At 36.2% G+C, this 11,381-nt stretch overlaps 1 protein-coding gene across 1 annotated transcript; it reads left to right on the plus strand.

The window, feature by feature from the left end:
• The first annotated feature begins 771 nt into the window (after positions 1-771).
• Positions 772-1,155, plus strand: LOC102486252 (activated RNA polymerase II transcriptional coactivator p15). Its single transcript, XM_006159568.1, has one exon. It carries the CDS (start codon positions 772-774, stop codon positions 1,153-1,155), a length of 384 nt encoding a protein of 127 aa, XP_006159630.1.
• The last annotated feature ends 10,226 nt before the right edge of the window (positions 1,156-11,381 follow it).

Genomic DNA, 11,381 nt, shown 5'->3' on the forward strand with positions numbered 1-11,381 from the left:
CTTCAATTAAACCTAGAGAAGACAAACAATACATTTTTAAAACAGTGAAATAAAGGCCAGCAAGTGGCATGTTGGTTAAGGTGCTGGATTCTCATATGACCAATCACTGTTTGATTCCCATACCTGTGACTAGAAAATCGTATCCTTGTGTGCATGCATGCCCAAAATCCCAGGAAGAGAATAGGGAAGAGATTGTGGCCTAGCCACCCAGTGGGAAGTATGATATCTCACTTCCTTTTCTCTCTGTCTTTCTCTGGTATTCACACATGCCCTATGGCAAAAACAAAAACAGAAAAATAAATAAATAAATAAAATATTGCCTATGGGGAAAAGTATCACAAAAGAAAAGTCTTCTGGGTGGAAAATAACATGCTTGAAAGAGGAAACAACCTATTTTAGATAAGTTTGTTGATAAGATATCTTTAAGGAAATAGAAATCAGTCTAAAAGTATATGAGATGAAAGAAAACCAACTATGTGGAAATTCAGGGATGAGGGTTCCGGGCAATCAAACTTATCTGCAACTCTTAAGTTTGTAGTTACATTAAGAAAGAAATGTGGATAAGCAGTAATTTATAAATACTATTCTCTTTTTCTTCAGTCATTCCTCTAGTTAACGAATTTATAGTCTTATGGCATCCTTTACCAGCTACATGTTGATGATTCCCCAATCTGTACCTTTCTGTGGGATGAATGTTTGTGTCCCCTCAAAGTTCATGTGTTCGGCTGAGAGCAAACGAGCAGGAGGCTGTTGTATAGCAGGGGTGGAGCGATGCCTGAATCAAAAGAACTTATTTCATCAAGCTCTTCAGGCAATGATTCTGAAAATGAAGTTAACATGAAGTTGAAGAGCAACAAGCAAGTTGCTCCAGAGAAATTTGGAAAGAAGCAAAAGACTGGTGAAACTTCTAGAGCTCTGTCCTCTTCCAAACAGAGCACCAGCAGCAGAGATGATAACATGTTTCAGACTGGGAAAATGAGCTATGTCAGTGTTTGGGACTTTAAAGGGAACATTCTAATTGATATTAGAGAATATTGGATGGATCCAGAAGGTGAAATGAAACCAGGAAGAAAAGGTATTTCTTTAAATCCAGAGCAATGGAGTCAGCTGAGGGAACAGATTTCTGAAATTGATGATGTGGTACGAAAACTGTAACATCCAAGCCATGTAAAACATGTACTGTTCTAGTTGTTTTCATCTGTCTTTTTACATTGGCTTTTATTTTCTAAACATTTTTTTCCAAGCTATTGCATATATGGAGTGCAAGATAATTTGTAAGATGAATTTTTTAATGTGCATTATTAAAAATGTTCTGAGCTGAAAAAAGAAAAAGAAAAAAAAATCATGTGTTGAAATCCTATCACCAATGTTAAAACATTTGGAAGTGGGACTTTTCAGAGATGGTTAAGTCATGAGAGTGGAGATCTCATGAATATGTTTAGGGCTGTTATGTAGAAGTGTCCCAGAGAGCCCTTACTTCTTCTACCATATGAGAACACAGTGAAAAGGATGTTTCCATGGGCTAAGAAGTGGAGTCATCACCAGGCAGAGTTGGCTGGTGCCTTGATCTTGGAATTTCAAACCTTCAGAACCATGAAAAGAAATTTCTGTGGTTGGTGGTCACCCAGTTTAAGGTGTTTTGTTACAACAGTCCAAAGAGACGAAGGCATGCCTCTAACCTAAACCACTTTTCTGATCTCTTGAGACATATTTTCAATTACCTACACTACATTCCCACTTGCATCTCTAATTAATGACCAGAACTATACTTTTTTTTAAAAAAAAAATTGTTATAAAGTGTGTGTAATCACTGAGACAAAAGAGAGAGAAAGTGAAAAGCAACCCCCAGGGGGACTAGCCATACCACAATCCCATCTCTTCCATTCTCCTTTCAGGATTTTGGGCATGTTTGCACACATATTTGACATGTTTCTCAAGCTACTGGATCCATCCATAACTCAAACCATGCATTTGGTCATGTGAGATCCAGCTACCTTATCCACTATGCCACCAACTGAGCCCCAAATTATAATCTTGGTCTCAGTTAAATAAATTAGGTTCTTCTAGGCTTAGAGTCTTCTTGGATACTTCTCTTATTTTCACCTCCTACATCGAATCCCTTAGAAAACTATTCATTCTGTCTCCTAATGATATTCAAAATCCAATGATTTTTCCCTGTTGCAATTACCACTCCTCTGCTCTAAGGCAGTATGATCTGATCTTTTGCTTAATTTTTGGTAATGCCTCCTACCTGACTTTACTGCTTCAAGCATTTTCCTCTGTGGTCCATTCTCAATCCAGCTGTCAGAATAAGCTCATTGGCTCTAAACTCTGTATTAGTTTCCTAGAGGAGTTATAATAAGTGCCACAAATCAAATGAGTTAAAAAATAGAAATATATTGTCTTACAGTCTAAAAATAAAGGTATCAACATCATGTTCTCCGTGAAGGCTCTAAGGGAAGATCCTTCCTTGCCTCTGGCTGGCAATCCTTGGCATTCCTCAGATTGTACTTACATCTTTCTAGTCTGTGCCCCTCTCTTTTCAAGGTGTCACTTCTCTGGGTGTCTGTGTCCAAATTTTGCTCTTATGAGGACAGTTGTCATTGGATTAGGGTTCACCCTCATTTGGTACTAACTCATCTAAACAAGTATGTCTACAAGGACCCTATTTCCAAAAAATAAGGTACTGAGTATTGGGTTCTAGTCACAGGTACTGAGGATCTGAACATATCTCTTTAAGAGACAATTTAACTCTCAACACCCTTTATTGCCTTCCTCATTCAAAGTCACTATTAATACCATTGCTTCACATACTCTGTGCTCTTTCTGAATTCATCTTGGATTTCTCACTATATTTCTCTGTCAAAGCATGTTTTCTCTTCAGAGCTCTTGTATTTTCTCTGTCTCTCATACTTTCTTTCATGAGACATCTCTTCTACATCCTTCATTCTCTTTCAGAACTTCATTCATCTGCTCCAAAAAGCTACCATATTTCAAATTCCACTATTATCTCTTCTCCTGACACTTTCTGTCACTCTTCTTACTGTTTTTCTTTACTCTATGAGGGAGCGCCTGTTATAATCCTCATTTTGCATTAAGTAATTTATCTTGCTCAAGATCATAGAGCTGGGTAATGGGCAAGCCAACTTGCTGTAAGCTTACCCTAAAGCTATACTCTTACTTAGAGTTCTTTGGCATTTCTTAATGACTGTGTTCTACAGTTAATTCATTACCCACATGGCTAGGATATAAAAGGTCCAAACTAATTGACAATCAATAAATGCCTTATAAATGATAAATTGTACCTTAACTCACCGAAATTTTTTTTTTTTGGTTGGGACCAGATAGTGGCATAACAGTTATGCAATGAACTACAAGGCTGACTCACATGGGAACTTCCTTGATTCACATCTGTAGACTTTCTTGAATGCAGCAGGCATGTAGTACCTATGATCCAGTGCTAGCTGGAGCAGGGAGTGGATGGTAGTGTGAAGATTCTAATGGGGGTATCTCTCTATACATTTCTATTTCTCTATCTCTTTTTCTTTGTCGCTTGCTTGAGGAAGAAATCAATAAACAAATATTTTGGTCAACATTCATTAAAGTCTAGTTTTCAGTAAAAGATTCAGGTTAGAAACTCTGAGCATGAGAGTATAAGCCAATATTTTTATTATCTTTGATCAGTTATCCAGAACGGTTGCTGAGCAGTAACTAAAGGAGAGTTTAGATGTTATTGTGTCCCTATCCCCTCGAAAACACTGAAGGGCTCTGGGGCTTACAGAACAGCACAGACCAAATTATTTATTTCGCCAAGCAATATTGTTTATACGTTAATTTGAAAATAATTGTCAATGGCACAATTCCTAAACAAAGACTTATTTATTAGCATGATGTCACAGATACTTGTTTATTTGTATGATGCTACATGCACACAGGCACACACACACATACACACATGTTTATTGGCCTGGTTATGTACCTGATGAAGAGTCGCCCACGATTGAAAATGTTTCTGGGGATCACCCAGGCTACAGTTATATTCTTGATAATAGTTACCATTCATTGAGTATTGCCCATGTGCTAGTCACTGTGGAAAGTGTTTCGATGTATTGCTAATTCGATTTCCATTTCTAAGGCACATATTTATCTCTGCTCTCCAGAAATGAGCATTCAGGTACGTCAATAATGTAGCCCAAATTCAGTCAGGATATAAAAATAGTTCTTTAAAGCTACAAAATAGTAATATACAAAGATCATCCAGTACATTTATTATTAAGTTGTTGGAGAAGTCATGATGTATTTTGCTACATTTTTCTATGCAAAAATGTGTCATGACATTTCTGAGAACCCAATAGTTTACACTGAAATATGCATGAAGTGTCCAAGAATATTTATGTTCACTAATTGTTTCACATTAAAAAACTTCTAGACTGGCTACCATGTCACTATTGAACATGGTGTTTATGAATACCAGGACTACTATCAAAAGGCACAAAAAAATCTTATTTTTTCTTTCTATATTTTATATAAATCATCATCTTTCCATTATGTTACAATTTGCCTCAAACTTCTCACTATGATTGTGAAGATGATAGTTTTCTTCCTATCAGTTGAAATACAGTAATGATTTCCAGGATGATTCTAGCCATCTTGATTGAGTTTGAGAACACCTGGCCTCTTGATAAATCACATGTGAAATATCCTCCCTACCCTGACAGCGGGTACAAGCTTCTGTGGCCACAACTGACTGGTGTAGATAGCTAATCTCGTCAGATTTGTACTGATTCTAGTTACCTTCAATGCAGACTATTTAATTTATCAAACCTGTGTCCCAAATATCCAAGTGAGCCTTTTTTTAGATACTGTAGTTTTCTTATACTGACAACATGTCTCTTAGCCAAGAACCATAACTTTTATATGTAAAGAAATTAATTAAATTATACTAATACCAGGCCTGAATTCTACTGGGTATTGTTTCATAATATTCTTTTCTTTTCTTTCTGTTTTGATTTCTTTCTTCTTTTTTAGCCAGAGGGAGCATGTGCTCACCAGAGAGGGAAAGCACAAAAGCAATAACTCATGGAGCGTGGTCATGCTGCAACCCCTTCTCCTCCACTTCTCCATCCTGGCAGGATTTGGGGTATGAATGCATATGAGCCAGTATGTGTTTTCAAGTTACTAGGGATGGGATTCAAACCACAACTGACCATGTGGTATCTGGTTCTCTTAACCACTAGACCATGGAGCTAGCTCCATAATACATATTTTAAAATAGTTTGATTCTCTTTCTGAAGGAAGATAAAATAAACCCCTTCAAAGACTTACTGTCTTTTGATCTATAGGCCACTTGCCAGGGCTTCTTTAATAGATAGGAGCTAACCAAGATCAGGTTATATGCTATTCATCATTATATTCTCCACACCTCTCAGTGAAGTTGACACTTAGTAGATTTTCAATGCACACTTAAAGACTAAAGGTAATTAGCTCTACTAGCCATGTAAAATTGCTCCACCTTATTTTTAAAATTATTTTATTTAACTGTATTTATTTCTTTATTTAAATTTGAACAGAGAGGAACAGAGTGAGAGAGAGAGAGTGAGAAAGCAAGCCACCAGGTCTGGGATCCGAACCATGGTCTGTCGTGTGGGAGCCCAATACCCTTAACCACCACACCACCTGCCAGTCCCTATTCACCTTCTTAATAACCATTGAGTGAGCACATGCAGGCAGAGATAACACTAAGGAGGTACACTTAAGAATTAAAAAAACCTTTAGAGTAAACAAGGAAGAAAGATTTATAAAAGGCTGGATAGAACTGCTATTTTAAATAGAGTGCATAAGATTATAAAACTCTCCTGTTTCAATTGTCATGTCTCACCAATTACTTTTCGAAGTAAGAAGAGAAGCTAATTCCCAATTTATGGAAAAAAAAAAACTATGGAGAATACCAAACTTAACTGACTTTGCTAAAGTCATACAACTTGTTGGTGATAGGACTATCATCCTTGTTTTATTTTAACATCATGAGCACAAGTATACAGAGCATGTGGACAGGATGCAATGGCTATGGTAAAAGTGATCAAGGCCTTTGAACACTCTTGGCATATTGCACTTGACATTAGTAGTGTATGCCTAACTCATCCACTTAACTGACACTAGGGCTCAACCACCAACTGAAAAATCCAGCATAACTGCAACTTGTTCTTCTGCCTTTCATACATTTATCTGAGGTAAGCTACAAAATTAAACTTGGGAAACACTTTTTAAAGTTTTTATACAAATCCTGCAAGAGTCTCTTCTTATCAGAGGACTAAGCTATTGAGAAAAAAAAAAAAACAAAACAAAACACAAAATAAAATTCAACTTTGATAGAGAAAGAACTTGGTATACCCTAGGCACATTACCTATGGGATCTCCTCATAACAGTCATAAGAACCAAGTGGTAGGTAATAATCTTGGTTTCACTTAACAGATGAGAAAAATAAGGCCAGAGACTTTTTTTTTTTTTTTGGAGAGGTTTTTGCTATAGGGCGTGTGAGCTCGCCAGACAGACAGAGAGAGACAGAGAAACAGAAAGTGAGAGGGACCAGCAGTTATCGTAATAGCTATGTCGCTGGACTCCCACGTAGTCGACTGTGGTTTGAGTCCCAGACCCGGTGGCTTAAACTCACGGCGTGTGTGCGTGCATGCCCAAGATCCCGAGAGAAGAATGGAGGAGAAGGGATTGCGGCATGGCCATCCCCTCTGGGGCATGATTTCTCGCATTCTATCTCTCTGTCTCTCTCTGTCTGGTGAGCGCACGCGCCCTATATCACTTCCCCCCGCCCCCAAGCACCTGGCATGAGTTTTAAGTGGTGTGGCCATCCACCCCGGGGAGTGATTTCTTGCTTTCTGTTTCTCTGTCTCTCTCTTATGTTTCTGGTGAGCATATGTGGCCAGAGCAAAAACCTGTCCAAAACAAACAAACAAACAAATAAATAAATGGATAAATAAACATAAATAAATAAATAAATAAATCCATAAACAGATGAATGGATTGAAAAAGTATGGTACATATACACTATGGAATACTACTCAACCATAAAAAAAAGACAAGATCCTATCCTTGATCCTATCCTTTCTATGTTTGATAGAAAGTAGACAAACATGGAAGATTTACTGCTAAGTGAAGCAAGCCAGACTATGAAGGAGAGACATTGTATGTCCCCACTTAATATATACTGAATGTCCTCACTCTATGGCAGAAACTGAACAACTGGAAGATATAAAAGCATAGACAAAAATTGCAGTTACTCGAGACAGTGTGGGAGGAGGGTGAGAAATGGGAGAGGGTGAGATAAAGGTAGTCAAGGGGGAAAAGAAAAAAGCAAAACAGTTAAGGGACACAAAAATGAAAAATCATTTGTTGATGATAACATGCATGATAATATCTTTAACTGGACTAATCTATAGTGCATTCATGCTGGGAAAATTCATTTTAAAAACTATAAGGACATACAGTGTTTGAATGTATAAAAACATTAATTAATTTTAAAAAGGAAGACAATAGAGAAATTAAAGAGATGAACAATATAACAGATTATTTTAAGTGGGACCAGCAGGTGTTGTGTGGTTAAGGGTGCTGGACTCTCACATTGGCTGATCATCTTTCAAGTCCCAGACCTGGAGGCTTGCTTTCTCTCTTTCTCTCTTTTTCTCTCTCCCTCTCTTTCTCAGTCCCTCTCCAGTCAAATTAAAATAAATAAATAAAGTTAAATAAAATAATTCTTAAAAAAGGATAATTTTAGAAAAATGACTATCAGTAAGAAAAATACACTAAAATAGGGTAGGATTGGAGAGATGGTATCCAAGTACAACATATTTGCAGCCATCCAAACATGACATAATAATGAATTGTTCTAAAATAATGGGAGTAGTGGTAATGAGATTGAAGTGGATTCTAGAAACATTGAAGAAAGAGAATAGATAAGACTCTGAATGAGTAGTTGTCATAGATGTGAGAAGGTAAAAGGGTTGTACAGTGTCTCATTCAGTGATATGAGTGATACAGGATGGAGACACAGGAGAATATGTGGATGACAGGAGAAAGAAGAGAAATTGGGTTTCTTATATTGTTGGAATTGAGGTTCTAAAAGATGAGCCAGATGGTTGAGAATTATCTCCAGCAGACTATCCACCCTAGAATGAAAAACATGGAGACAGATGAGTAAACTAATCCATAATTGAGGGTTGATGAGGGGAAGAGATGGGGGTCTCCTGTGGTGACCATGAAAGGAGGGAAGTTGTAGAATGATTGCACCATCAAGATGATTAGAGAATGTAGTGGACAATCTAATGGAAGAGATGAGAGGGCTTGATGGACTGGAGGACTCTGACCAAAAGAAAAATAATAAATAAAAATATATTCTTGGGAAGGAAGCACCAAGGTTTGGGGAAAGAGACCTTGTTTAAAGAGTGGCCCTTTTGGTTTAAGATCTTCAAAGTTATAAAAGTGACAGCAAATTTTCTAGTGAAGAAAGTTTGTTAATTTTACCAAATATACTTCTACTGGCTCCCTCTCTTGATATCTGAAAAAAGGCTGAGTGCTTTTTAGAGAAAAGTACATGAGATCCATGTGGTTATTTTTGTTTTCTACAAAGCTACCCTAAAAAGTGGCATCTGTGATCAATTGACATGTTCAATTTCTGTTATTTCCAGATATTTGATGTGTAACTATCTAGTAAAAATCTTCTCTTGAAGTACTAAGCAGATATAATCCATCTATGAAATACGCTAATCAATAATTTAATTTTTTCCCTCACCATATGGAAAGTACAATAGTGTATATCCTTTCCCTGATGTATTAGAGATTTTTATCTGTCTCATTTTTCTTTTTTCGAAGGGTCTCTGACACATACTTTAAAGACATCATCCTTCAGCTGGGTTTTGGGCTATTGAAAGTCAAGTTCTCATATCTCTAAAGACAAATTATTTCCAAGACATGTTCATCTCCTGACACTGCTCTGTGGGGACTTGGAATGTGTGAGCTTTGCCAGACAGTTGCTAAAAGGCAAGCAATTGCAATATCCCAATATTTTTAATACAAAAGCAATTTTCTCTAAGCCACCACATTTGGATTATTATCAACTCATTGAAAACTCATATAATAATTGCAATTCCTTTGAGAGCAAGTTCAAGGAAAATATCGCTTATGAAAATGAAGATAAATTATGAAATCAGAGATCTAGCTGTACCATAAGAAATATGAAACCAGTTCTTGGCTACATTGTACTTGGGAAATTTTTGTAAGTTATTATAGTCATATCTTAAACAGAAGTAGGTAAGCATTTCAACCAACAGAAAATCAATACCATTCACTATTCAAAAAAGAACACATGTGATTCAACTTAAATAATTTTCCCTCAATGTCTACAGTTTGGTCTACCTTGTTTAAATTTATTACTTGAAGATTTTTAAAACTATAAACTACTGGGGCCAGCAGGTGCCATGGTGGTTAATACACTGGACATCCTCATGGTCAAGTCAAAGACACCACTATATACATTATCATTAGCAGATAACTTTTAATTTTTCAGTTTCTTAAATGTGCTGTTTGTTTTTTCCCTGATCCCCTCCTTCCCATTTCTTTTGTTAATTCTGAGTGCTGCTCCACTCCTCCTTGGAGGGGCCCAAAATAGAGATGATAACTTTTCTAAAAGAAGAAAATTCCTCAGTCTTAGCAAATTATGAATCCCCTGGTTTGATAAGCACATTTTTCAAGTTTATGTCAATTTATTTTTCTACAAAGATTCTTAGTTTTGGGCAATATTCTATGGAACTAGTAAGTGGGCTTTTCCACAATTTATGATTTTTACACACTATCGTCTTTTTGAGAAACTCATAGATGTAGCAGATTGCCAACTCTAACCAATATCTGTTCAATCTTTGACTTCATGGACAGAAACAGATTTTTATGAACTCATGATAAATTCATTGTTATTAATGCAAACTGGATATCAAATTTGGAATATGGAAAGAGGAGGCAGGTTTTTGGTTACCTTCTCTAGCTTGTATCTTAATTATTTGAAGTAAATACCTGCACTGAAAAAGCAGGAACTATGGCCCTCTGCTGACAAATATCAAGAGCTAAAAATCTGTCTCTATCTCATTGGTTTCCAATGGATCATTGAGTGATCTGGTTGTGTTGTCTCAATGCTCGTGAGAGTTGAACTGATCAATTTGTCAAGTGTTCCCCTCATTGCTCAATAGGTTCAGGCCAACTCCAATGCAGCTCTCCTCCCCAGTAGATAAGGATACACAAATTCAAAAAGATTAACAGAGTTTCCATAAGAAAGTGAATCAAAATCAATTATTCTAAAGCCAAAATAGTTATTTTTGAGAGACATCCTCCAATATTTAATGGATAGTGACTGTTAATTCTCCATATGAAATCAAGTTGTTACATTATCTATGGTTGCAGTTTTTTCTCATTATTGTATATTTGATTCTTACAAAGGAACTAAATAGGCTTAAATTGGTTAAGTGTGTATTTCACTAAAAATATTTCACTGAAAGTCCTCCAAAATAAATTGATATGATTGCATCTATAGGATTGGAATTTGAGATCTCAGCTATCCATGATCTTAAAAGTTTAAAAGGACCTAAAACTTTTTCTGAGTAAAATCTTGCATTACCTGTGGACAGTACCTCAGGTTACCTCAATACTGATTATCAGTAAAGTGACATTAATCTAAATTTTAATTAGCAACTTCACCAGTTAAATTAGTTTATTTATCATTATCTTTCCTTTGACTAATTTTTCTTCTTATTCTTTTCATTGTGGATTATGTATATCTTTAAACCATGACTTCAAACACTTTATGAGTCTAGGTAGGTTATGAATAAACAATAAGAATAAAAGTAGGGTTGACCCCAGAGTGGTTAAGTGCTGTGTATAGGTAACTGGATCTCACATGGACCATTGCTGTTTGAATCCTGGTCTAGGCACCTTAAAAAACATGCTCCCAGACAAAATAGACTTTAAGATAAAAATTGTAAGAAAAGACAAAGAAGGGCATTGTATAATAGTAAGAGAACCAATTCATCAAGAAGATATAACACTTATAAATATCTATGTACCCAACTCAGGAGCACCCAAATATGCAAAAAGAATGGATAGTCTGCAACACAGTAGTTGTTAGGAATAATCACAAAAATAGACAAGTGGGATTGTATCAGATTAAGAATTTTCTGCACAGCAAAAGACACAATATTTAGTATGAATCTACAACTTTTGGAATGGGAGAATATTATAGTAAACTATGCCTCAGTTAAGAAACTGATAACCTGAATACACAGGGAACTCAAATGGCCTATGCAAAAAAGAAAAAAATGATCAACCC

This window comes from Tupaia chinensis, unplaced genomic scaffold (assembly GCF_000334495.1).
Source record: "Tupaia chinensis unplaced genomic scaffold, TupChi_1.0 Scaffold000636_1, whole genome shotgun sequence".
Taxonomy (NCBI): Eukaryota; Metazoa; Chordata; class Mammalia; order Scandentia; family Tupaiidae; genus Tupaia; species Tupaia belangeri.